This window comes from Dunckerocampus dactyliophorus, chromosome 8 (assembly GCF_027744805.1).
Source record: "Dunckerocampus dactyliophorus isolate RoL2022-P2 chromosome 8, RoL_Ddac_1.1, whole genome shotgun sequence".
NCBI lineage: Eukaryota > Metazoa > Chordata > Actinopteri > Syngnathiformes > Syngnathidae > Dunckerocampus > Dunckerocampus dactyliophorus.
Genome location: NC_072826.1, coordinates 9,311,155 through 9,338,443, shown reverse-complemented (window position 1 = coordinate 9,338,443; position 27,289 = coordinate 9,311,155). Strand labels below are relative to the sequence as shown.

The following is a 27,289-nucleotide window of genomic DNA, read 5'->3' as shown; positions in this document are numbered from 1 at the left end:
ATACAGTAAGCCGCAGGGTTCAAAGTTTAAGAAAAAAGTAGCTGCTTATACACTGGAATTTATTGAATTAATTTTTTTTTTAAGTAGGACTTAACAGCAACTTTGTTTGAAGGCTCATTATAAATAAACTAATTCAGTGGCGTGTACACTCAATATACTGACCAGCCACAACATTAGGTACACCTGTAAAAGATTGTTGAATCTTGTTGAATTGTTCCGCATCACACAGAGAGTGGCTAATAATATTTTGGGTACCGCAATTACTTACCTGCGATTGGCTGCCGACCAGTCCAGGGTGTACCCCGCCTGTCGTCCGAAGTCAGCTGGGATAGGCTCCAGCATACCCCCGCGACCCCAATGAGGAGAAGCGGCATAGAAAATGGATGGATGGATGGAATTACTTACATGAAATTGCTCAAACATTAGACCGTATCTTTCAGTGTAATGCAGTGCAATTCTATCCTACTGCAAACTACACCCACTATGATAAGCATCATAAGAACTCTGTGCAGTGCTAGACAAGACATTGCACTCCTTGTCCAGGAGTGGCAAGTCTGCCACTTACCACCCACTGGTGAAGACTTCTTTAGTAGCAACAGTCCACTTGTTCTCTTTTATAGCATAATTTTGCTACTTCACTGCTGAATGAGTACACTACAAAAAGTGGAAACCTCAGCAGAATTAATTATCTGAAATTAGGGTCAAAAGTGATTTTTTTTTTACTAAAAAGACCTTTTTTTCTTCCCAGAAATATCAGACGTTAGACCAACTATTTAAGTCATATTTACAGTATTTATTATTAGGGCTGTCCAAAATAGCATGTTAACAGTGGTAATTAATGTGTTTAATTAATTACGTTAAAATCATTCATGCATGCGCATCACGTCAAACCACATCTTTGTTATGACGGCTGAAGGAGCCGCAATAGCGTCCCCACAGAATCACACAGGGTCTGCCTCTCTTTCGCAACTTTATCCTGACCTGAACACTTCAACAGCACTATAATTCCAACAACACATACGTCAGGGGTCGCCAACGTTTTTTCTTGCGAGAGCTACTTTTAGAAAATGAAAATGGCCACGAGCTACTCATTTTTGTAGAAATGATTTTCATACCTTATTTCAAGCCAAACAAAGCAAATACAGTGTATGCTTGTTTTACCAAAACATTCACAAAATGCTGGTATCCACAACTCACATTTCATGTTTCAGAGTACTTTTCTCTCCAGTGTTCTTTCATTATTAACTGAAAGCCTGAATGAAAAGCAGGCTTGCGGGCACCTCATGTGGTCGTGGGGGGCTACCTGGTGCCCACGGACACTGTGTTGGTGACCCCTGATATACAGTATGTATGTCCAACTCACAAACACGTCTCTAGTCAGCTCGTCGTGGGGACAACACATCCTCATTGTCACGAGAGACCAAGGTGCATTCACTGACACAATCACAAAAACATCTTTTTTATGTGTGTATGTGTGGATATTGCTATTTCTCACTAACTTAACTCTTAAATTTGCAGAATTTCTCAGAAAAGAGAAAGACATGTACGTATTCATGTCTCACATAAGGATTGTGGATGATGGGCAAAATGACAAGTTGTTTTCCTTTAAGATACAATCCATCCATTTATTATGTGAACACTGATTGAAGAAATGATAGATGATTAAAGGAAGTAGAGATTCACTGGTCAGTCCCACATAGGTGACACATGCACGTGTCTCATGTCAACTGCCACGGTACTGTACGCTGTGCCCTGACCCATTAAGATGATCATTGTTTCATACATTGTCGTTCCGTTCATTTTCGGCACAGATGCTCAGTGTGGGAAGCAGTGAAATGCTGGCACATCCGTCATACAATATTTCCCTCGCAGCACTACAGATAGCTTGTTTGTGGCCCGGTTTGGCTCGTGGGTGGGTTGTGCAACTAAGCACAAGGATGAGCTGATAGACACTATTAAGTTTGAATGCGCGACTGTCTCACTGTGTTTTGTACAGTCCTGTGTTGATTTTTAACCTCTGTGTCTTTTTTGTGTCTAGGAGTCAACTGCTAGGTCTGGGGGTCTACTAGAGGGTGGGGCCTCCTTGCCATCATGAAAGGGCTGGGGACCAGCCATAGCAGACACCTGTCTGACTCCTGTGACCCTTCCTCTGGCCACGTAGAGGCCCTCTACCCTCAGAAGACCAGCACCATGCCACGCAGTCCTTACCTGCTGAGCCCTACAATGGACCACTATGGAACTATGGACCCCCATCTCTACCCTTCCGCTAACCCAGGCTCCCTTCCAGCAGAATGCCTGCTGCCCCTCAACAACCAGCTGTCAAACAGCAGCACCTTTCCTAGGATTCACTACAACTCCTATGACCCATCGGACTTCTCTCCACCTGCAGAGAGTATCGGTGGAATTGGAACAGGGACCTTGGGTGCGTCCATGTCCATGGGCATGGGAGCAGGAATGGGCATGGCCGAGCTGAGTGGGCGATCTCTGATTACAAGCGGTTCTGCTACAATATCACATCACATGACCAAGCACCAAACACCAGCCAGCCTGCTGCAGTTTGACAAGCAGCTACCTGGAGGCCGGGATGGCTTCAGCACGTTACAGTTCCACCGAACATCTGCGCTAGCAGCCGCCAAGCAGCGTACGGACAGTCCTGGCCGCATTCGTTACATGCTGCACTCTGTGCAGAAGCTCTTTGCCAAGTCTCAGTCACTGGAGAGCCACAACATGAAAGGAAACATCAACGGACGCTCCACAGGCAGTGGTGGGGGCTCATCGAGCACTGACGATGGAGGAAAGCATACCCGCAGGTCCAAAAGTAAAGACCGTGGAACTAAAGCAGAAGCAACCGCCAAACGACGACCGCGCTCCAACATGTCAGGGTACTGGAGCTCAGATGATTTGGACAGCAGTGACATAAGCAGCTTCCACAACACCATGGCAATGATGACCATGGGACGTCCCACTGGGCATGAGAGCCAGACCAGATATATTCCCAGTGGCTACAACACCATCAGCTCATCCAAGAGCAGCAGCGACATGAAGTATCAGACACCTGGAAGTGGAGGAGGAAACGGACTTGGAGGTATAGGACATATGGTTATGAATGATAATGACTTCATGAAAGGAGGGTCCTGGTCTGCACTGACTATGGGCCAGCCAAGACAAGTGATCCAGAAGGGCTCAGCCACTTTAGACAGGTCCTTGCTTAAATCCAGGTCATGCCAACAGGAGCTAACCTGCAACTACCTGCAGGTTGGACGACGGGTGAGTGAGGCCTGAAATCCCCCATTAAACACGATTACTGTATTTTCCGGACTATAAGTCGCACTTTTTTCATGGTTTGGTTGGTCCTGCGACTTACATTCCGGAGCGACTTATATATGTTTTTGTTTTACACGAGGGCGCTCTAGGCTTGGTTGCCAGTATCTGCTACTCCTATCACGCGTGTACCACTGAAAATTTACAATGTAGACATCAACGGATAAAGACAACTGAGAAAGACGGAACACAAATGCCCCCAAAAGGAAAATCATAGTACAAGCTGCAAGTAAACTAGTTATGTTTTGTTGTTTAGGCTATATTTATCTGAATAACCGTTAATGTTACGTTAACATACCACCTATTCACGGTACATTAACAGATGCCTTTTTAGTCCTTCTCCATTTTATCGTTATTACTATACTGTAACTTGCCTTTCAAGATGTCTGTTCTCGGTCTCTGATTTCATAAAATAAATTGCGACTTATAGTCCAGTGCGACTTACATATGTTTTTTTCTTCTTCATCGTACATTTTTGGCTGCTGTGACTTATACTCCGGATCGACTTATAGTCCGGAAAATACGATACTATCTAAAAACCTTTACGATAAGGAGCGTTTCTGAATGAGAGAAGGGCGTTGTAAACGATGAGACGAAATTCATCCATTTATTGCTGCTTGTAGGGGGATTGGAGTAGCTCATTAGGTCGCAGCGGGGGTGCCAATGAAATTCCGTGTCGGCGGATGCGCAGCGGGAGCTACGTGAAAGCCATGGCGGACATGGAGGACAGCGACGACTCGGAGGGGAGCCCCAAACCCTCACCAAAGACTGCCGCTCGCCGCCAGAGCTACCTCAGGGCCACGCAGCATTCTCTGAGTGACCAGCTACCCCCACGCAAGTAAGAAAACTCACTTGGGCATCAAGTGTTACAATACGATCTACTGTTACACAGTACAGTATACACCAGGGGTGTCCAAACTTGTAAGGATGCGTGGGCCACGTTGTGCAGCACTTAGCCAATTTATTAGACCACCTGTCTTAAAAACATTAATATTTTATAAATCTATAAAAAAAACATGTAAAAAAACAAATATATTATTGTTATGTATTTGGCAAACGAACAACTAAATAGTTCTTTTTACACAAGAAGTAAGTGTCGTCGACATGCTGGTGTAACTATTACAGAAACATAAACAATTATTTTGGTAATTATCTATATTAATATGCAGCGGTGATAGAAATCTTACGTTGGGTGGTGCTCTATAATATTTTCTATTTGTTAACCATTGTCGCTCAATATTTGAATGCTAAGCTATGCTAACTTTTTTTCTCCATACATTTATAATTTTTTGCTGATCAGCATGGTCCTAAATCTTTAATGTTATTTTTAGAATATGTCGCGCCACAAATGGCCCCCGGGGCGCACTTTGAACACACCGTTACACGCAGATTTTATATCCCAATCAACAGCATTTGACAAGCTCTTTGTTCTACATGTTTAACAACAGCATTTCGGTTTATTTTGACATTGAAACATTTGCGATGAAGTCCCGCTGTGAATTTTAATTAAAAAAACATCAAATTAATGAGCTCTTTATAGCAAACGCCCTTTTGACAAAAGGCAGACACTCAAGATAAGTCTGTTGGGAAAATGGATGATACTGCAAGGGCACTTAAAAATCAATTTACCATGACGTACTGTATTAACTAAAGTGCAGTGAGGTTTGCATCTAACACTGATAAGCACGTCTTTACAATTCGAAGGCTGGAAACAAGCATCTGATATCATGTATTCACAATCCACACATGCACTGTGTGACAAATGCAGGCATCACACACACACACACACACACACACACACACACACACACACACAGTTAAAGATGCTGCATTAACTCCGATAACATACAGAAGAGCTGCTCTTGTACAGACCCCCACCAGAGATAAGTCATTGTGCTTACTATACATGTTGGTAAAGCAGACATGCTGCCCCGTATGTGATGAAGGCACAGTCGGACAGTACTGGAAAAACGGTGGAGTGTGATGAGAACACATCTTTTATCGCAATGACAATATTGTGAAAATGGAAGCAAGACAGCGCTGCCATGTTTTGTAAAGTCCACACAGAATTTTAAAACATTTGCCGGAGGACATGAACAACCCTCTGAAGTAGAAAGTGATTTTGCCTCCAGCTACATCTGCCGCTGAGATGAAATAGTTTTTTTTAGTCTGAACATGATTGTGGAATAATATATTCTAATTTTGTATAGAATCGCTGAAGAATCAATATGTACTATGTTAATATGTTTATCACAGTATTGCAGTTGTAGTTAGTTAGTTAGAACTACACTGCATCAGTAATGTTTTCATTTGAAAAATCACTTGATCACTTCTTAAATAGGCAACATTACCAGCAAAAGTACAGTGTGATTTGCTGTTATTACTTCCACTCATATTGTTTCCAATGGAAAAGCACTGAACCACAAATACACCACATGAGGAATATTTTAGAAAAATAATAATAATTATTATTTAGTGGTGACAAGACGTGGTGAACTGTTATCTTTATGCTATTTTGGCATACAAAGAATAATGCAACTCGCATTACACATAAACATAATAATTATACAGTAAATAATTATGAAAACAAACAAAAATATCTAAGGAAATTAGCTTAATACGAGCCTTATTACTGAGCTAAATGGACACATGAGCACACAATACAAATTAAATCTACAAGATTAAACACTTTTAATGCAAAACATAATCATCAATCATACTTATTTGTTTATATAACACTCACAGAACACTGAACAACTTCATGCTCTGTCCCCGTTTTTCTGCACTGTCCTCCCTACGCTGTTCACGGCTGTTCACGTGAGGCGTTCAGGCGCATCAGCTAACTCTGTGTGAAGCGCAACTGTAGTCGCGCTGTTTTTCATTTTTATTCACATGCCCCCTGCAAGATTTGGTGTACCCCTAGGGAACCTAAGTGCTAAGCTATCTGAACAAAACATCTTATCTTTGTGTTGTGCGTGACAAAACAAATTAGTGTACCGGTAATATCTAAATGAAGTTAAAAATAAAGATGGCGCATGGGCCGCACTTTGGACACCCCTGCTGTGCATGACTCATCATAAAAGTGCACAACTGAAATACAATCTTAGCACACACAGAATTGCAGTGTTTTTTGCATTATTTTTCCTGCTCATGACCCTTGTTGCTAGGCAGAATTTGTGGAGCACAATTGTGCTCCCACCTAATTGCCTGTAGGTTTATGAAGTATGTTTATTTCTACATATTAATTTCACGATTGAATCCCTCCCTCCTCCTTTCATGCAGCTGAATCATGTAAATGTAAATAAATACAATACACAACAAAACATTTACATACAGTATTGTGTATGTATACATTCGATATTGCATATATACTTATCTGATATTTTGATTGTTCTCAATTTTGGGACTTTGCAGTCTCAAAATGAGATCCGATGGTGTTTTATTGGTGTACAGAAAGTGGCAGGAGATACCATGCTGATAAGGGGATTAGGTATCTTCATTCCCTCCTGTATAGAAATGTAAACATGCATGAATGACTAACCCTACTCCCCCTGCCGATCCCTCCAATGTGGCGTGAGCAGCAGAACCCTGGATTATACCTTTTTGCACGGGGAGCTGGATACCCTGTGGTCTCCCCTCCACAGTGTGTCCTCCCTCCACCAGCTGGGCAGGTCAATGAGCAGGTCAGTGATAGGCCTTATAAGACACATCTCAGGGGTGTGGTATTGCTTTGCACTTCCCCACCCAGTCAGGCACTTGTAACATCAGCCCTGCTGACAATCACAACTGCCCACCGCCGTCAAGCTTGTTCAGACCATCTACCCAGCACTTTTAGGTGGAAATTGGTGTACTTTGTTCAATGTGGGACTTTTTGTCCTCATAATGTGCAGCTTATGTGAACAAAGACTATGTCAAAAACTCTTATGGTTATCTTTTGTTTAAGCATAACCGTCTTCTTTTGCTTCTTTGGCACCATGATGGCTAGCGAGCAGACCATGCGACCACCTGACATCACCAGCTTTGCATGCACTGATAGCAGCTTGCTGCTATGATGGAAGCGAGAAATGACATGAGAATTCAGTAACAACATGTCCACTCTTTACATTCCTATTTTAAACAAAAAACACAAGTATGCTTATAGTTGACACGTTTTTTTTTTTTTTTTTTAACTTAAGAATATTATAATTTAACCCAAAAAAAAAAAACGGTCCACCTTCAAAGTTTTAATACAAAATTTGGTGTTTTCATATTTTTCTTTTGGATTTTTTTAAAGTCATGTGACGCATCTTTGAGTCCCCGTGAAGAGCACTCACATGCATTATTGAATTTATTATTATTGCAATTAATTTAATTTGTAATATGCATCATGTCTGATAAATATTGTTTGAACATTTATTTTTGAAAATAATTCATTTTAGTTGCATTCTTTTAAAAGAGGAGCATATGATTTTTCGCCGATACTATTCACTGCATAGTACACTGGGTTCTCTACATTTTCATGTTTTTTGTCAAAAATTGCGATATTTTGTCATTTGAATTTGTTCGAAAATGGCGCTCTACAGTGCTACCGTATCATCTACGAGGAGAAGAAAAGGAAGACCATACAAACTTCCATTGAAAGCTTCTTCTATCGTAGATCCGCTACTCCTGCACCGTCGTCACCAAGTGACTCGCCACCAATGCCTACACCTTCGTCTGCACCTTCGTCGCCAATTCCTTCCACCTCAGTAGTTTCCCCTGAACTACCTCTTTTAGAAGAGTCTAACGACGACGATGATTTGTCCTTTTTTCAATAACTCCTCCTCCTCCTCCTCCTCCACTACCACCAACTACGTATGCTCGACCACGCCTCTTTAAAGGTAAATTACATTTATCATTACGTATTATTATATTATTTTTATTATTATTGTTTTTTTCATGAATTATCCTCGTTTAATATTACTACTACATCCAAACTCATATTTACATACATACGCGTATACTGTATATGTATACACGTACATGTAGTACCTATATCATTGGTAAATTACCTTTTGTTGGACTTACGAACAAATCGACTTGCGAACGGTCGTCTGGAACCAATTGTGTTCGTAAGTTGGGAACCTAGTGTACTTGTTATCGTGACAGCTGAGCTTTAGGGTAAAGTAACAGTACATTTACAAATAAAACTTACAATGTCTGATGTATATATATATATATAATGATGTATATGTGTTTGCAAGGGGCAAATGAAATGGAAAAAGGAGGCCATTTTAAGAGGAAATGAAAGGGACACCTCAACAATAACATCCTCATTGTATTTCTCTTCCATTTCCCATATGGCGAGGATTTTCTCCCCCGATACATATCCAGTACTGCCTCTCCATCCATCGCATATTAACATCAACATTACTTTAATATTTCCTCTTATACTGTCTCATCTTCCTATTTGACTTTAGTACCTTTCTTTTGCTCTGCAGCTGTCTTCCATCTCTCAGAGAGCTCGCCAATAACCGCAGCGTGGACAACCTAGACTGCATTGGGGGTACGGGCTCGCCTGTGCCACACTGGGATGATGATGACTTTAGCCATGCCTGCAGCACTTTGGGCAGACGTAGCTGCGTGGGACAGGTAAGTGCTCGTAGCAAAACAAGGATAGTGGGTTGCTATACACTGCTGATCTAAATTTTAAAACCAGTTGAAAAATTACACAGATTTACATTTTGCACTGTTGGATCTTAAGAAGATTGTGAGTAGAGCTTTAAAACTGCAAAAATTGAAATGGGAGTGAGACAAAAAAAATTTGGATGCAATTTATTGCCAACAACCGAAATAGGCTATTCATCATCTGATCAAAAATTTAAGGTCACAGCCTTTTCAAGCCAAAATCTTGGCAAAAAAAAATTCATTTTCTATCAGGTATTCACACTGCCATGATCTCTTGATGGCAAAGGCAAAAAAGCTTTCTCTCTTTGATTGCAGTCAGATTGTTGAGCTGCATAAGCAAGTCCTCTTGCAGCGCGCCATTGCTGCTGAGGTTGGACATAGTAAGACAGCCATTTGAAACCTCTTCAAAGATTCTGAGGGTTATGGAACAAAAAAGTCAAGTGGTCGACCCAAAAAAATGTGACCGACCATGCGCCGGAGGATCCGATTGGCTGTCCATCAAGACGATCCTCGGCCAAAATGGTTGTTACCCGTGCCGACTGCAGTCCAATAACTATCAGAAGGCATCTGCAAGAGAAGAGTTTTAAGAACAAAAAACATCTTCAAAGTCTTCTTCAATGCCACAAAATTGCCCGTTTAGGATTTGCACAAGAGCACCAAACATGGGACTTTGAAAGGTGGAAGAAAGTTTTGCTCTCGGATGAGAAAAAATGTAACCTTGACGGTCCTTTTTTGATCATTTTATTTCTATTTAAAAGGTGTTCGGGGATGCGTTTTGAGCTATGGTCTTAAACTTATGATCAGCTGATGAACAGCCGGTTTCAGTACAAGGGTTGTTTGCAATAAATTGCTTACCATTTTTTTTGTCACACTCCTATTTTTTCTTTTTACATTTTGAAGCTCTACTTGAAACCTCCTTAAGATCCAAAATATAAAGTCATGCAATTTTTAACTGGTTTATGATTTTAGGAGTGTATTTAATGTGTTTTTTAGCAAGCCAAGTGAGTACCAAAATTGCATTCGTGAGGCTCTTTTTTTTTTCTCTCTGCTTTGCTTAGGAGATATTTTTTCTTACTTAATAAAAAGTACCAGATGAATATTTCATGAACGTACCTCCATGCCGACTTTCTTGCTCTAAATCAAGTGGTTTGTAAAGATGCTTAAAGCGAATCTCTTGCTTACATCTCCATGTATTCATATGCTGTTTGAAATACCGTGGAACCTCCAAACAGAAATGAGTCAAAAGTGGTACAATTTGGAGTTCAAACGAAATTTGGTGGAAAAATATGTCTCAAAATGTAACAAAACTAGTTCAAGACACCATCATGCCGTCGGCAAGTCTCATGAGACTTCAGCTTGTTGCTCCAAAGGATTAATTACACAAGTATTTAGCCCTTTCTTTGGCTTTGGTGGTGCCACCACAGAAGGGTAGCAGTGATGGCGAAGAGGGGCAATGTGATAAGCACACAACCGGACATGAAACTGTACATTTCTTGCCAACTGTATAAGTGTGAGTGGGTTTACTTTTTGTTTTATTTCATTTCATTTATCATGGTTATTTTCTTGTTACTTAAAACTAGTCATGCAACAATGAATCGATTAATCTATGGTTAATCGATTACCCAATTAATCCACAACTACGATTTGATTAATCGTTTTTTATTTAAATATGTAAGTATACTCTGATTTCAGCCTCTCAAATGTGAACGTGGTTTTCCTTAGTCATCCATGAAAGCAGACCTATTATCGTTGTGTTTTCACCAAAACAAGATATTCACACATATCAGCTTTGACTATGGACAACAGTGATATTTTCTCATGTTGCGGACCCCACCACTAACTGTAGGCGTTTGCTTCATATTAATTTGGTCCGTCTACGGCCTCACCGATTACTCCATTAATTGAAACAACAAGCTTCAGATGAATCGACGAAGAAAATCATCATGATTGTATCTTTGTGTACATTTATTGTTTTACTGAAGGTATTTGACAAATATTTAGATTTTTTTTATCATCTAACATTATTTTAACAGAATGGTCAAGCGGCCACCTGGTGTTTGTGCACTTATTTGCTCTGTTCAAGTCCTCTATTTCTGAATAAAGAGGCAGAAATTGAACACTTGGGGGTTTTCTGATCCGATTCATTGATTGATCGAAAAAATAATCAACCGATTAATTATTAAAATAATCGTGAGTTGCAGCCCTGTTTAAAACATTGTACAGTTAATCAAGGTTTTATCATGGCAACAATTTCGGCCTGGAAAAAATGAATTCACATTGCATTATTAGCTATGGGAACAATTGCTTTGACAATAAAACAACTTCAAAGTCAACCAGCATCACAAAACAAATAGTGTTTGGCTTTGAAGTTTCCGTTGTCTGTCCTCAACAAAGATTTTTATGAACAAAAACAGGGATATCCGATAATATCGGCTGATCGATACTATTGGCCGATGTTGGCATAAAAATGAGATATTGACTCATATCGGTATGGGTTTTCTGCCGATAATGATATTGCGATGACGTGGTGTTCCACACAGCAACAATCTTGCTAGCTCAGTCTGTCTCCGGTCTGGATTTATTTCCAAATTTCACCTTGGGATTGTAAATATGCAATATGGAATGATTGCAAAGCGCTGCAAGGGTTGAGTAAGGCATCTGTAATAATTCTAATCTGGGTGGAGCTTGCATGTTCTCCCCATGCTTGAATGGTCTTCTCCCACAGTTCAAAAACATGCATGTTAGGTTAATTGGAGACTCTAAATTGTCCATAGATGTGAATGTGAATTTTAATGTTTGTATGGAGGATATGTTTCTATTCGATTGACTGGTGACCAGTCCAGGGTGCACGTCACCCCACACCCAAAAGCTGGGATGGTCTCCAGCTCAGCCGCGACCCTGAACAGGATAAGCTGTCCAAAATGAATGAATGAATAAAATAATTTGAATTGGCCCTGTGTCAGTCTTTTTTAAAAGGGTTAAAATAACCCAAATGTTTACACCTGTCTCTTCCATCTGCTTCTGTGCAGCTACGGGACCTTGACATGAGTCATCCTTATGAGGACCGTAGCTCCGACTCCACATACAGAGATTCACGTTCCCACTCTCAGGATAACCCGGAGCCTCCAGACTTGCCCATGCCCACTTGCTTCCGCTCCCGAAGCCACAGCTACCTGAGAGCCATCCAGGCGGGCTGCTCTCAAGATGATGATGTGGCTTCCATAGACTCAGGCTCGCTCCCTCCGACTGACACCACTGTTCGCACCTATAGCACCAGCACTGGTGAGTCACTGGCTGCAAAAACAGACTGTACATTTCCAGTAAGGTAATAAGGTATCCTGATAACCATCATAAAGACAGAATAAAGATGAGATGATATCATATAACCATTTTTATTTGAACTGATGACACTAGATTTCAGTTCATGGTTCGGAGAGTGTTCCATAAAATGCACACGCCAGTATTTTAGCTCAAATGCAGCCTCTTTTGCCCATGCTAGACGGCCTTTCTACACAGTGGAAGACATGGAAAGAACAGTTTGGCTCTTACCTGATAGCCAATGGCTTGGACAAAGCCCCAAAGGAGAAACAGCTTGCAATATTTCTTCAGCGTTTGGGAACAGACAGACCACGCATCATACCCACACACACAGGTAACAATGTCAAACCTGTCCCTGCGCTCCCCACAAGCACTATTCCCCTCCACTTAGCCACCCGGTGGCTCTCTCTGGTGTTATTCACATTCATTATTTTATTTAACATATAATCTGCATCAACTAATCAATGTGATGCATGGACAGTGGAATATACAGCCTAGTAGATAGAGAGAGCTCCCTCTTGTGGACATTAATGGGGAACTACAAGGCCTGATTCTGAAGTAGGCTACTTTACATTTGACTTAATCAAGTGAAATGTATTAAGGTATTCATATTTTTAAGCATTTAAAGCAGGAATGTCCAAATTATGTCCACTGAGGACTGCATACTGAAATATCAAAGGATGCAGGGGCCCACTATGATATATAGTATACAGTATATTTTTTTAAAAAGACAAAAAAAAAAGTATTTAGTTAAATATTTGTGTTATTATCAGACGTCATCAGTACTTGTATTGTTGTAGCATTAAACATTAATGGTTAACTTCTTTTTACACTCGTGTGACCGTTAATTTTTTAAAAAGCCTTCTAAAGCTTAACTAATTTTATGTTCAAACATCTTATGTCAATATGAATTGTAGTTTTTTAATCCCAGTCTATTAGGAATCCACATGAAAGTTTCAATATGAATGTGAATTTTCTCTACAGTAATCTGGAAAACAATGCATGTGCACCTTAATGACATAAAATACAAAAGCCTTTGCACAAATAATGCTACATTCTGATTAGCACTGGCTCTGCATCATGCTAAGAGGTGTTTGAATTTTTTTTCTTCCTATTTTAAGTAAAGGAATGTGGCAAAATATTGAAAACAGCTCTCGGTGTAATGTACAGTATTGCAGCTGCAACCTCCAACCACAATAGTAAACATAAAGAGAGTCAATCGTATTGGATCATGATTTTTTTTTAAAGATGGAATATCTGAAGCTGCTCTCATGTTGGATCTCATTTGCTTCCATAATAGTGTGGCCTTCAAGTGTACTGTATTCAGTTTGACCCACAGCCTGACATTACTGAGAGTGTAGCAGAGATCATCCACGTAGTGGCGCTCTCTACCGCACGTAATAACGACTGGAGCAATTGTTACCTCCATATTTATTCAGATTAAATTATAAACTGATAAGAAATAATAATAATACGAAATAAATACGAAAAAGCAAGGGTGGATGAGTCAGGCTCTTTCTTATGCTTGAGTTTTTTTGAAATAACTGTTTCAACAAGGAATAAACAAATTTCCTATTGTTGCGATTATTGACGTTAAAAGTCCTCATATTGATCATTACATTGTCGCCTTCGCGCAGAAAACAGAGTTGTCCGAGGTGCAGTGAATGCACCAGTCAAATGCCACCACGCCCCCTCCGACACATTCAGGCTTCAAACAAAAGGCACACAAACTAGACGTCTTCTGTCACTCCGGGCACTTCTAACCTAAATTAATGTCAACTTTATTCTACAGACAACTGCTTCGTATTTGTTTGACACCAAGGTAAGAATGTGTCTGACCGCCGTATTATCACTTTTACATTTGCAAACGATTGTTAATCCGTTTTAGTTAACATGCTGTGATATTTATATTTATATTTACTAGCATAACCTGACATTTTAAGCTAATGTTGCTAATGTAAGATAATGCAACTCATCCATTTTTTTAACTGAAAAAAGTTACAACTTCACAAATTTTATGTCCCCTGAAATATTTATTGTTGAGCTAGAGTGCTCATTGACTATATTAATACGCCTCATACACTGATTTTAACTTCCTTATTTACCGTTTGGTGTTAATTGCTTGGTTGTTTGTGTGTATGATTTACACACAATGCTATTATCTAATGGGGTGATCATGTTGGTGACAAAGGAGTTTGGCATACTTTCAGCTAAGGTGGTCTTTGTCTTGTGGCTGCTATTAAATTAAACAATACAGGCACGCAGACAACTTGGCAAGCAATGCTAAACCGTTAAATAGGGCGACACAATCAATCTTTTGTCTTCCATTGTTCGTGTGTTTTGTCCAACACCAGCTAACATAAGGACAGCGGCATTTCAGACAACGGACGTACAGAGAATGGACAAAATTGTCAGTTTCCTTTGCCATAAAGATTTTTTTAAGAGCCCACACTTGCGGACTGTTGTCGGTTGTCTTAAACAAGTTTGAAATTAACTTGGTTTGCATATTTTAAAAATATCTTTGAGAGATAATGACAAACATTTGTGCCAGTGTTTTGCACAACATAAGAATGCAAAACTTTCTAATAGCACAAGAATAACAGGTCAGATTCCCAACAGTCATTTGAGATATAGCAGCTAAAAAGAGTGGACTGGGAAAATGTTGTTTTTATATACACTATATTCAGCTTTTGAGTGAAAGCATCCTGAAATGTCACCAGAAAATCCAAGCACTTCCAAAGCATCAAGTCAGACTTATGTGATTTTTCTGTTATCAACAATGTTGTTCACAGTCCCTTGGAGGCGTATTTGTGTGATGTAATCAGTATTTCATTTGTAATTTTTTGGGCATTTCACTTTCACTTTTCAACATTCACATGCAATTTTTAGTTTTTTAAAATACACTACACTACAGTATGTACACTTGGTAGCTAATACTGCATGTGTAAAAAAAAAAAAAAAAAAAAATCTGTCATTACTTTGCTGACAACACGCCTAATCAGGGCTCCAGACTGCGACTGAAATATGAGACTTTGCGAATAAATTTTTCATCTACCCGTGCATGTGCAATCAGATAAAAGTACGCGTTCCGTATTGAGTCGACCAGGGACGCCCCTTATTACGGTGAGAAAAGAAAAATAATCTGTCAAATGTGTAGTCAGTTGCCGACAGCTTGTCACAGTCCAAGCCCGTCGATGCCAGCGTGTGTGATTGCTCATGTTGACTCGTATTGAAGTTCGACTATTCTACCATTACACATTTTGCCTGGCTCCACTGTCTCTCAGGCGGCAGCTAGCTAGCTATAGTTATCCGTCTAGTCTCTGGTCCACGGACTCCAAATGTGACTTTTTTTGTTTGTTTGTTTGCTTTTTTACCACAGTGACATTTTAGGTCACTTACGACGGCTGTCACATAATGGGGCACATGCTAAGTTACTTTTTTAAAAGTGTCACTTGACAACCTCGCTCTCGTCACCATTATAATAATTATGTCTTGTCTTCAGAACACTCGTTGTGTGTCTTCGTTGTTCAACATAAACATGTAGTGTGTCCAGCTTTAAAACAGTGACGTTATCACAGGATCTTAACAGGTAGCTTGTGAACTACCACTGGCTCGCCGTCTGATCAGTTGAGTAGCCCACCAAAGAATTTTTTGCTTCACCACTTAGTATTTATTATAACTGTTCAACTCGGACACGATGCCTGTATCTATCAAGGTGTCCCTTATTTATTTTTCCAGAGGTTGGCAACCTTACCAATTAGTTTGCTGATTTTATTTTATTATTATTGAATATTTTTTTTGCTGACAAACTTGTGCTCCACACTTCAGCCTAGCGGTTGACAGTGACGCGCAAATGAGCTAGTTTGCCGACCCACATTTACTAAAGAGGAAGAAAGGAGACCAACACCAAAGAAGAAGGAAAGAGGGTGGTATTGGCGTTCTAATGGATATGATGCCACCAATGAAGCCTCCCAGAAGCTGTGGACAGAAACAGGGTGGATACAGAAGACAGTTGTCATTTATTGTTTGAGTATTTACCAGTAATACTTTCAAAATGAGAGGAAATTGGAATATTTACTTTGTAAGTGTGTTTTGCTGTGTGCCCCTAAATTTTCTGCTTGCGCTCCTAAAATTGTAAGTTAGGGGTCACTGTGCTCCTCAAGAAAGAATGTTGGTCTGGAACCCTGCTAAGTAACAGTTGAGTTTTTGGACATTTTTAATGCTCAAGTGTCTGTCTGCTAATTGTTTTCCTGCCTTGAAAATGACATTTTTATCTGGGGCACAGTGTGGACAACAGCACCACTGTCCAGTTGGTGTTACAGCACTGCTCAGTGCTGCAGATTCCACTCATTTTGGCACAAAGCATCTGGTTGTTGGGGTTCTTGAATTTCCTTCTACTTTGTCCTGACTTCTGCTCTATAAGAAGCAGCCGTGTTTAGCCACACGTCCATCTTTTTGCTTTATTTTTTGTGGTAATATTTTGTAAAGCTTTGCCAGCATAGCGAGCGGATCTGTCATCGGAACAGACATTTTTGTTTTGTTTGCACAGCAGTTGAGGTCTGTGTTGCTAAGTTATACAAGACACAGTCTGAATTACAGCCAACTTTCTTGCTTTTCACAGACGAGTATGTTTTATTGTAACTGCTTTGCAACACAATGGTATTCTGTCTCCGCTCATTGGCTTCTTGGCTGATCTTTGGAGGGCAGCAAGCCTAGTGGGAGCAGCATCTCATGTCTTTTCAATAAACCTGTGTTACCACTTATATGTTGGTGTGGCAGTGCTCGGAATAAAGTTATGGTTGAAGGAATTGTGAAATACTGCATGTTGGGTTTTCTTGTACAGTTTGGAAAAGTGTTTCCAAATGCGTTGATTGCATTTTCTTAGATTTATGTGTATTATTTTTGCATTTGTGATCAGTGAATGGTTGTGCGTTCTGCGGGATGTATCGCACTGACTGGTAGGGATATCCCGTTACAACGTTTTCACTTCCGTCACAATACCGATATAGCAGCCTTGAATATTGGCTGGTTCTGACAACAATCCGTTACCAGCACGAATCATACATACTTTTATTACTTGTTTTGTCATGTGGAATGCTAGAAAAGAAAGGCTTGATCAAGTGATATTACTCAGAGAATAGTCAGCAACAGTAGGTATGAGAACAGACCCATAATAAGCATAATGTAGAGTGGCTTGTGGTGCTCAATAAAGCAGTTAAAACCCTACATTACTCACCATTTTTTTGCGCTTTGCAAATGCTTCAAACAGCGGTGGATGTTTGAAGGAGCCGTGGACTTGCAAAAATCTTGCCGTTTTTTTGTGACGCTGGTTTCTAATGCCCGATGAGGTTTGTGATATTAAACTTTCCCAGTTGTGTGCCACCACGGGAAACTTGTGCATGACAAGTTTTGCACAGCTCAGCCGCAACCTCTTTTTCAGGCTTGAATGAAAAATACTGCCACACAGCCAACATCACTCCTGCTCCTTGCTAACCGCCGTTGTTGTGATCACTTGGAGTCTGCGTGCTTTTGATTCTGTTTGTTGAATCTTCAAACTGTAGTCTAAAGAAGGCCTATATGAGCTACAACCACATTATGACAAATCTTCCAGGCAGCATCACTCTGATCAGTACTACACTGACATGGAAGCAGGTGTTCAGAACGTCCAAAGCCCATCCCCACTTTTAAGTGGTAATTGAGACATTGCTGCTGTGTTTCAAGGGTGTAGCTCATCACATTGGTCAGCTGTACATTCCAAAATATTTTTCTGTGCCAGCATTACTGGCACAAGGTCCATGAAGACAAAATTTCACTCTACCAGTATCTGTATCTCAGCAAACATGTAGGACAGCAGCAGCGGTAATGATGACATTCGCACTTGTGGGAATCTGGAGTAAAACAGCCACAAGATACACAGTACTTATTTTTTATATTGAGGTAGAGACTTCTATTTTTAAGGCTATGACAGCCCCGATTGACAACTTGTTCTGCGGCGGTCTCTGTCTCTGTTATGTAGTCTGGAATATCTTGAAAAGTGGATATCAGTTAATAAAAAGCTACTTATAAATGTAAATGTTAACCTATTTTCACATGTGACACAAAACCCATATCAGGGAACAGCAGTGTGTCTAACATAACACAAAACCTAAATGTAATAACGCTCCTGTGGTCTTGTACAGCTTCCATGACTTTCCCACTGCCGTGTCACATAAAGACTCGGTCCGAGGGTTCATGTGTGAACTGTAGCATTTCTAATGGTGCTGTAAAATTCCCCGTTTGGGCTGGTGGTTTTAGCTTGGCAGCATCACACTTTGGTCTTGGTGTGCGTGGAGCATGATGGGATTTCTATGGCCACTTGGAAGAAAGTAGGCTACTACAGACCCTTTTTTCCCCAGACGCTGCATAACTCTTCAGTCTTTCCCTTTTGTGTCTGAATGTAAAGCAATGCTGTGTCAGTTGCATAACTTCAATTGGTTGCTTATCTTTATCTACTGGTACGGATACAAACTCTGTAGATATCAAGAAAGCTTTGGGAATCACTTAAAGCAGGGGTGTCAAACTCGTTTTCATTGAGGGCCACATTGCAGTTATAACACTTGTAACTGTCAATATATATGAATATAAATATGAATATAACCTCATGGTATTATTACACAATTTCCCATGCATGTGATTATTATAGTTTTACTAACAATTTGATGGAGAACTTGCCTTGATGAAAATGAAAAGAGAAGTGAGAATGCAAGGTGTCAAGCAGACATTCAAGTATATATTTTGGATGACAAAAAATGTCCCATAATCATAACGATGCTTTTACTAAACATGCTGTCAGTGTGCCACAGGAGCTGATTGTGCACTGACTGCTTTGGGGCGGGGCGGGCCGCTTAGCAGCACCTGCTGCTGCTCAGTGAGAACAGAAACAGCAGATCAATATGTGCTTTCACTTTTACGTCGCCAAATACCAGAAAACTGCCAGAAAAAGTCGCTAGATTTGTCGCTGGTCGCTTTTGAGAAAATATGTCGTCAAGGGGTTTTAGAATGTCACCGGATTTAGCGACAAAGTTGCCATGTTGGCAACACTGGCAGTCAGGCTGGATGGGGTAGTGTCACGTGTTTACTTCTTCTGTCGGGGTTGTGGCAGCCTTGATGCTTTGCGTCCCCTGGCTGCCTGTCGTGTAACTTCAGGGGGAAAAAACAAAATAACCGACACAGCAGTTTTACGTTGATTACAAGCTCTAAATGTCGGTTTGGTTATTTTTCAATTAATCACCCAACCCTAATAATTAGTGTAGTATAGTATTAGTGACCGAGTGGTTAGCATGTTGGCCACACAGTCAGGAGATTGGGTAGACCGGATCTCCGCTCTGTGTGGAGTTGCATGTTCTCCCCGTGCATGTGTGGGTTTTCTCCGGGTACTCCGGTTTCCTCCCACATTCCAAAAACATGCATGTTAGGTTAATTGGAGATTTAAATTGTCCATAGGTATGAATGTGAGTGTGAATCTTTCAATGACCATTCTCTTCTTCTGGGACTTCTGCCCAGTTTTCTGCCACTCTTGCAAGGAGCGCCACCTAGATGACATGTAAAATGGTGACTCGACTCACTGAGGACGAACTGTGAAAGACTTTTTTATAGCGGCCATTTTTAATTTTTTTGTAATACTCTGAGTGAGACTATTGATAAGTCATTATAAGGTTAAATATCACAATAGCTTGCTATATTGATATTTTGTTACACTCATACCATACATAGTAAAAAGCTAGAAATTGGTACACATGAGCTTAATGTTTTTTTACAATGTGATATCACCAACTACTGGCCTGGAATGTGCATTACATTGTTTTCAGTTGAATTTTCAAGTCAATGCGAACAGGGATTGGAAAACCTTCCAGTCTGAAGTAGGCTGTTGTCATGTTAACCTACCCTTATTGATATGCTGCATTCCGTACTGGTGGAAAGTAGGACAAAGTCTAAAGTAAACAAAACAAACATGCTTTATCACCTTAATAAGTGCATTGTCTAGAAATATATTTGTGACGTCACCTGAGAATGTTATTGAATTATTGAAGATGTTAACGTAGACTTTTGAATGTTCTGATTTCACTCTTTAATGTGTTTTGCTTGTGTCTCTCCCCCCCTCTTTTGTCCTCCAGTCTCATGCATCACAACCTGTAAGAAGGCCGCTCCCCCGCCAGTGCCGCCACGCACAACCTCCAAACCGTACATCTCTGTAACAGTACAGAGCAGCACGGAATCCGCACAGGACAATTACTTGGAACAAAGGTCAGAGGTCAACAGCCAGTCTAGCCACGCACACAGCAACTCATCCGACAGCCTTGACAGCACCCGCGCCAACAGCCTAGCACGGGGAATACCTCGCCCTCCACACATTATCCCCACTCCTATCGCCACCCCAAGAGAGCCGCTCGCCCCCACCACCGCCAACGCTTCCACTGAAACAAGCAACTCGATCGTCCAGCATGAATCCATGAAGTCAGGGTTGAGTAACTCGGACACAGACGAAGCTCTTGTGGTTCCAGTGCCCAGACGGAAACTCTCGTCCATTGGCATCCAGGTAGGTCACATTTTTAACACATTCCCCATCATCCTTAATATTCATCTCATGTAGTCGGCTCAAATGTTTACGTAAGCTGTCCAAATACTATGATGTAGGGGGTAGACAATCCATATTTGGCTCTTCCTGTTCTGCATGTCCTAAAACAACAGTCCCTCCCTCAATTTTCCAGTGTCTGACAATAACAACACGCAGCCAGAATAATAATTCAACTTGACATTTTCAAAGAAAAGCAAACAGAAATAGGCTTGAAGTTGGTAACAGATGGAAAAATTCATTTTAACACAGTCTTTGTGCATTTAAGTAAGCCATGATTCCACATAATTGAATTGTGTTAATTTTCTGTTCTGAGGTTGACTGTATACAAGAAGTTCCACGCGAGGAGACCCCACCACTTGCCAAGTTTCAGTCCATCGGAGTACAGGTGGAGGACGGGTGGCAGTAAGTCCTCTTCCTGTCCTTGTAACAACGTGAGGAATTTATATTATAGCTGCACACACAAATCTGTCTGTTCATAAAACACATTCCTGGTATGCGTATGGTTTGGTTACATTTGTGATAAACAGTTCCATGTTTTAATAACATTTGGCATTTGAAATTGAACAAAAATCCAATTCACCTGTGAACAACTGACTTTTATGCATTATATGGATAAATATTGAGACACTATTACATCTCGAGGAAGGGAAAATCAACTTTTGAGCCTACTGTGCAACTCATCTAAACATGCTTGCATGTAATTTGGAGCGAGTTGCTTACGGTCCCTTTGAAGCGATAATGTCTCAATACTATCCATATTATGTAACAGGAATGCAGTGGTATGATTTCATGTCAGTATGGTGTCATTTATTATCCCACCTTATAGTTTGCATGCTTTTCTAAATAATGCCTGATGCTACTGTCTTGCATGAATCTTTTGGTGACGCGACCCTTGTCGTCAGCACAGGCTGCTATATGAATTCTGTTCATTCTTTTTGTCATCTGTTACACTGTTCTTACCCAGTTTGTGTTGTATGCCGTAACGTTTGTGCATTTTGACATTCCCTTCTGTGTCTGTTTTTGCTTTCAACACTTCCCATAGTATGGCCTTTTGCACTGCTTTCTCTCTCATTTTTTTCTCAGTCATTTTTATCATCTGACTGAATTACCGGTGGAGAGCTTTTCATGTCGATGACATAATTCATGCCCTTCTAGCTTCGAACGCATCTTAAACTTAAAAGCATGGCTCTCTTGGAAAGTGATCACTTAATGAGCGCTCTAGAGAGACAATTCTGAATACTGGTGCTTGTTTTTTTTGTCCACTGATTTTTTTTTTTTTTTTGTATACTTTGTATACTTAATCTTTGTATTCTTAAGTTCTACAGGGCTTCTTTTCACCATTTTTCTTGGCCGTTTGTTTCAGACCCACTCATCCTTCTAGCATGGCCTCCAAACAAGACACCGACTCATATACGCAGGACATCCCTGTCAAACCCAACGTTAGTCAGGCTAAACCCACTGAGAAGAAAGTCATGGTCAGTAGTGCCAGCCAGTCTTTGAGCTCCCCTCCCGGACAGGACTCGTTAGACAACGGCGACACCACTGGTGAAGCTTCCTCCCCGCCACCTCCAAGGCAGATCCTCAACCGCTCCACCACGCGAAGTAGCTCTTCCTCTTTCTCAGAAAGCCTTGATCCAGCTCTGGACCCCTCATCACTACCACCCCCAGAACCCTGGCTGGAGAGCGGGAATGGTAGCAGCAGCAGTACCCCCCAAAGTGTTAGTGGAGGGGGCACGTTATGTCGAAGAGATGGCCACTGGTTCCTGAAACTACTGCAAGCAGAAACGGGACGCATGGAAGGATGGTGCCAACAGATGGATCAGGAGACCAAAGACAACCAGCTCTCAGAGGAGGGTAAGGCTGGCCCGACATGTTGTATTCATGGCTAGGATAATGTGGGTTTGTTTGTTCAATGTCCTCCTTGCTGCATCAAAACTATTTTTTTGTGTGTTAAACAAAGCTCTGAGGATGTTTTTTGACACAGCATGGACACTTCCTCCAATACGAGACTTACCGGTACACTGTTCCTGTGTTGCTAGATTAGTACTGTATTTGATAAATAAGCATATGGACTTTTAGGTACGTATATACAAAGTCGCTCTGGGTTGGCATGCTTTTCCACGGTCGAACATCTTCTACATTTTTTACTGTTTATTTCCTTCTGCGCCAGTGCTTGTGTTTTTCTCGGTTTGGGTCAAGGAAAGATAGTCAGAACAGCTGATGATAGAAGCACCTTCCGGTAATACACATACAGTCTCAAACTTTCCTTTATCTGAGGCACATTATCAAAACAACTGTTGTCAAAATGTGCCCAACATAATACCGAAGAATCTGACGCGGAGAATGGCATCTTTTGAAAATGTGAACAGACTTACGCCGCCTGCTCAAGTGTTCGAACAAAAGAATGCACAATGAATGGTAGAATATCAAAAAATATGTAACAACAACAGAAAATCAACAAAAAATGTACTTTCCGAGAGGGAGGGTTCTCAAAGTGATTAAAGTACTTCCTCCTTCGTCTCCAGGAACAGGACTGATTTTCATTGGTGAAAAATGGAAAAAAGGCTAAATATGGCAACATTTGAGCACACATCTAACACAGGAAATATGCCTTTCAATATGATTTTGCACGGCAAAAATAATAAGATTAACGTGCGTTTTGGTGTCATGAGAAATTTAAATCATAAATACTGCAGTAAAAACAAAAATCTATTAAAATCAAACACGTGCACACCCTCTGAATTAACCCAAATATTGAGCCCCCTTGCAGCGATCACTTGCTGTTTAACCTTGTCACGTGGGTCAGGGCTCAGGTCTCGAGTTCGGCCTTAGACCATACAATCGCTCGATCAGACAAACACAGCATGGAGGGGATGAAGCAGTAATACCTGGGGCTACCACACACAAGAACGCCTATAATCCCCGGAATTACACAAATCTACCCTGGACCCGATTAAACCTCCAGATTAAATTAGTGTGTCAACATCAGCCTTTCAAAACATGACAAAGTTAACCAAATGTACAGTGAGCATGGGACAAGATCGTCTTTCCCCATTATTGTTTTACAAACGCAAAAACACATTTGATCGTGCCATGCAGTCCGTGCATCCAAGTTGAGTCTTAAATCTGTTTTCACATTGCCATAACTTTCCTGACCGATCACTGGATTGCAGTCAGAATTTTGTCAGAGCAGATGTTTGTCCTAGTTTTGACAGAGCACTGCTGATTGGCCAAGGCCTTGAGTATCTATATAAGCTTAGATGACTTCAAAGAGGATAACATTGCTCAAATACGATTACATATTCCCTTCCCACCCACCAGTGAGGTCGCTTGAGCAGGGAATTGCATAGGCAGACCTCAATATTCAGAAATATTCATTGTCAGTAACTATTGATTGTATTGTCTACATTGTCTATAACATTTATACTTACATATATGTGTTTATCTGTCTTTTATATGTTTGTCTGTGTAGTACTGGGCAAGGTCCGCAGTGCAGTCGGAAGTGCCCAGCTCTTAATTTCCCAGAAGTTCCAGCAGTTCCGGGGGCTTTGTGAACAAAACTTGGTGGGTTTTGTCTTTGCACCAACGCCCGTACTTATTGAACCAATGCCAACTCAGTGTTGAATTACATTTATTCCGATTTTTGTCAAACATGCATTGTTCTGATACATATAAAGGCTTGGACTTTGTGTGGGGAGGCACTTGGTGGCTCACCAGCACAAAATAAAAGTAGCTTATAATAAGCCATTAAGCCATTCTTTTCGAGTGACGTGGCGGCCTTATGGAAAACGAAGCCAACTGCAACTCATGATACTTAAATCAGCATCCCACACCGCTATCTCATAGCTAGAATGTTCTTGATTTAATTTTGTGTCAGCTAATGGCTTCTCTGTGCTTGTGTGGGTTCTTTTCCACATCCCAAAAACATGGGTTAACTGGTTAACTGAAGACTGCTGTCACTCCTGTGATTGATTGTACCTCTCCTTCACCCCAATGTCAGATGGCATAGACCACTGATCATGATCACAAGTGTCCTCAGCCAGTTCATGCAGCAAAAAAATAATAATTCAAGCCAACAGCTGTGTGTTGTGTGGCCATTAAGAGCTGAGACCCTTTTCAGCCTGTAAGTATGGCTCCCTCTAGTGCGAAGTATGGAAGGTGTACCAAATATCTGAGTGGGATCACAGTTCAAGTGTGTTGCATCCAGTGGCGGGCGGTGCTTTTGGTACTTGAGCTTTCAGTGGGGACTCGACCAGACAGAATTTTTCTTGTGAGGGCTAGTATTTTTTGAAAATGGTAATAATAATATACTATATATTGCCATAAGTTGCCATTTACTTTTACTGCGATTCAAACCACAGCCCCCTGTGCCAATATCCGTTGCCACTTATGCCAATTAGCTGCTTAGAAAAACTAACTTTTACATTATATAGCTGCCAGGTAGTACATGTAAGTTCCTTATTGGCTGAAGTGCAGCATTAATAGTTCCAGCTTGTAGTTGAACAACGCCAGCTCACTGCTTTGGCTTATCTACCTGTCTTTGTCTATTTACATCAGGAATGTCCAGGGGAGCTTCTTTTGATGTTTATAATTGTTCTAAAAAGGCTAAAAGAAAATGTTATACATATTTTTAAAGACAAATCTTTGTGTTGTTATTAGTTATTACCGTCAACATTTTTGGGCTTTTCTGCTTTCATTATGCCTTTTTTCTCTATTTTTCCACTTTTAGTGGGTTTTACTTCGCCTTTATCAACCGCTTGTATTTAATTATTGAATAAGAGCATGACGCAAGAAACACTTTTAATGTGCACCCCACTCATTAAATATAGAGACAAAGTCACTAAATTGTCAACACGGATCGCTTCTAAGCATGAGGTGTGCCATGAAGTTGACTTCCAACGACCGTAAACAGAATGGCTCGGTGATTAAGGGTGCAGACAAGTCCGAACATCTACACTAAAACATCATTCGGAGCAGTTCAGAATCATTATTTAACCGACGAACCTAAAACTTTTAAATAAAATACATCTACTCACCAAATATGTCAATTTGTCCTCCTCAGTAATTGTGGCCGTAACTTGGCTACGTAGTTGAACAGTGCTCTGATCAACCAGTCAGAGGATGGAAAAGAGCTGATGTCACTGTGGGCCAGCCACCTGGCCGTCTCTGTGTCGTGCCAGTATTTATACAGGGTCCCCAAAGTACAGTACAATTTTTTTTAAAAACACAGTAAAACGATACACAAAAATAATGCTAATAAAACAGTATAGACAATGCTCAGGCTAACCTGTGTTAAAAGCCAGTCCATAAAGGTAACACTTAGGTAACAATAAGGATTTAAAATGCTCCAGCGTTTGTGCAGATCTAATGTTTAGGGGCAGGGTATTCCAAAGTCTAGGACTTGCAACAGAAAAAGCCCTATCACCCTGAGATTTAAGTTTAGACCTTGAAGCGGTTAAAAGCAACTGTGAGCTGGACCTCATTGTTCTCGCAGGAACATAAACAGACAATAAGTCGGATAAATACAAAGGAGCCAGACCATTCTGTGATTTAAAAACCAAAAGAAGAATTTGAAATTGGATCTTGTAATTAACAGGTAGCCAGTGTAAGGAGGCCAGGACTGAGTTTATATGTTTTCTGTTCACTGTGTTCTAATCTATTTCATACAAACTAATATAACTTCCTTATTTCTGATGGTCATTTATTCCATGCCCCTCCCCCTCTTTTGGACAGAATGTGAATGCCAATCCTCGGCCCACACCTCAGGACCTGGCGGGTTTCTGGGACCTGCTGCAGCTCTCCATTGAGGACATCAGCCTCAAGTTTGATGAGCTCTACCATCTCAAGTCCAATGACTGGCACCCTGTGCTGTCTGTGGCTGCCCAGTCGCCCCCTGAGCGGAAGGTACTTCCCACCCCTGCTGCCCAGTGCCCTGGCTGGGGTAGGAAAGCCGCCGAAACCGGCCTCTCTCCTCCCACCACCACCACCATTTCTCCCACTTTCTTTTCCCCCCTCTTCTTTGACACCCTGTCACTTTGTGGGATATACTGTGTACGTCCAATAGAAATTGGACAGAGATCCCTTTAGGCATGCATGGAACAATTCATCTCAAAGAGGGCAGTTGTTGGTGTGTGTTAAGTGTGAAGCCCTGCTTTGAGCATGCATGTGTTGCAGCTGCAGTGGAGCATGGCTAACATGTACTGTCTCCGGTCACCGAATGCACTCTTGCTCCTTCTCTGTCAAATATGTGTGCTTGTGCGTGTGTTGGTTACTGTTTGTAACTACTTGTTTAGTCAGGTGTGTGTTTGTATTATACGGGATGGGCATAATGTTTTGTGATTCTGTCTATCACGTCAAATTTGCCTTTGTATCAAAACGTTATGTTCCGTT

The 27,289-nt window shown here is 40.9% G+C and overlaps 1 protein-coding gene across 10 annotated transcripts in view; it reads left to right on the top strand.

Moving 5' to 3' along the window:
- dlgap4b (discs, large (Drosophila) homolog-associated protein 4b) overlaps positions 1-27,289 on the top strand; it is a 143,029-nt gene that overhangs the window by 111,111 nt on the left and 4,629 nt on the right. For 5 of the 10 annotated variants that reach the window (XM_054783324.1, XM_054783321.1, XM_054783322.1 and 2 more), the window contains 11 exons: positions 2,039-3,267; positions 3,945-4,159; positions 6,903-7,004; positions 8,781-8,931; positions 11,997-12,249; positions 12,467-12,619; positions 20,439-20,860; positions 21,213-21,301; positions 22,263-22,753; positions 24,372-24,463; positions 26,633-26,803. In XM_054783324.1, the coding sequence (XP_054639299.1) occupies positions 2,092-3,267; positions 3,945-4,159; positions 6,903-7,004; positions 8,781-8,931; positions 11,997-12,249; positions 12,467-12,619; positions 20,439-20,860; positions 21,213-21,301; positions 22,263-22,753; positions 24,372-24,463; positions 26,633-26,803 (3,315 nt within the window). In that variant the 5' untranslated portion in view covers positions 2,039-2,091. Of the gene's footprint in view, positions 1-2,038; positions 3,268-3,944; positions 4,160-6,902; positions 7,005-8,780; positions 8,932-11,996; positions 12,250-12,466; positions 12,620-20,438; positions 20,861-21,212; positions 21,302-22,262; positions 22,754-24,371; positions 24,464-26,632; positions 26,841-27,289 lie in introns of all 10 variants that reach the window. The other 5 variants (XM_054783329.1, XM_054783327.1, XM_054783328.1 and 2 more) reach the window with 5 other exon arrangements.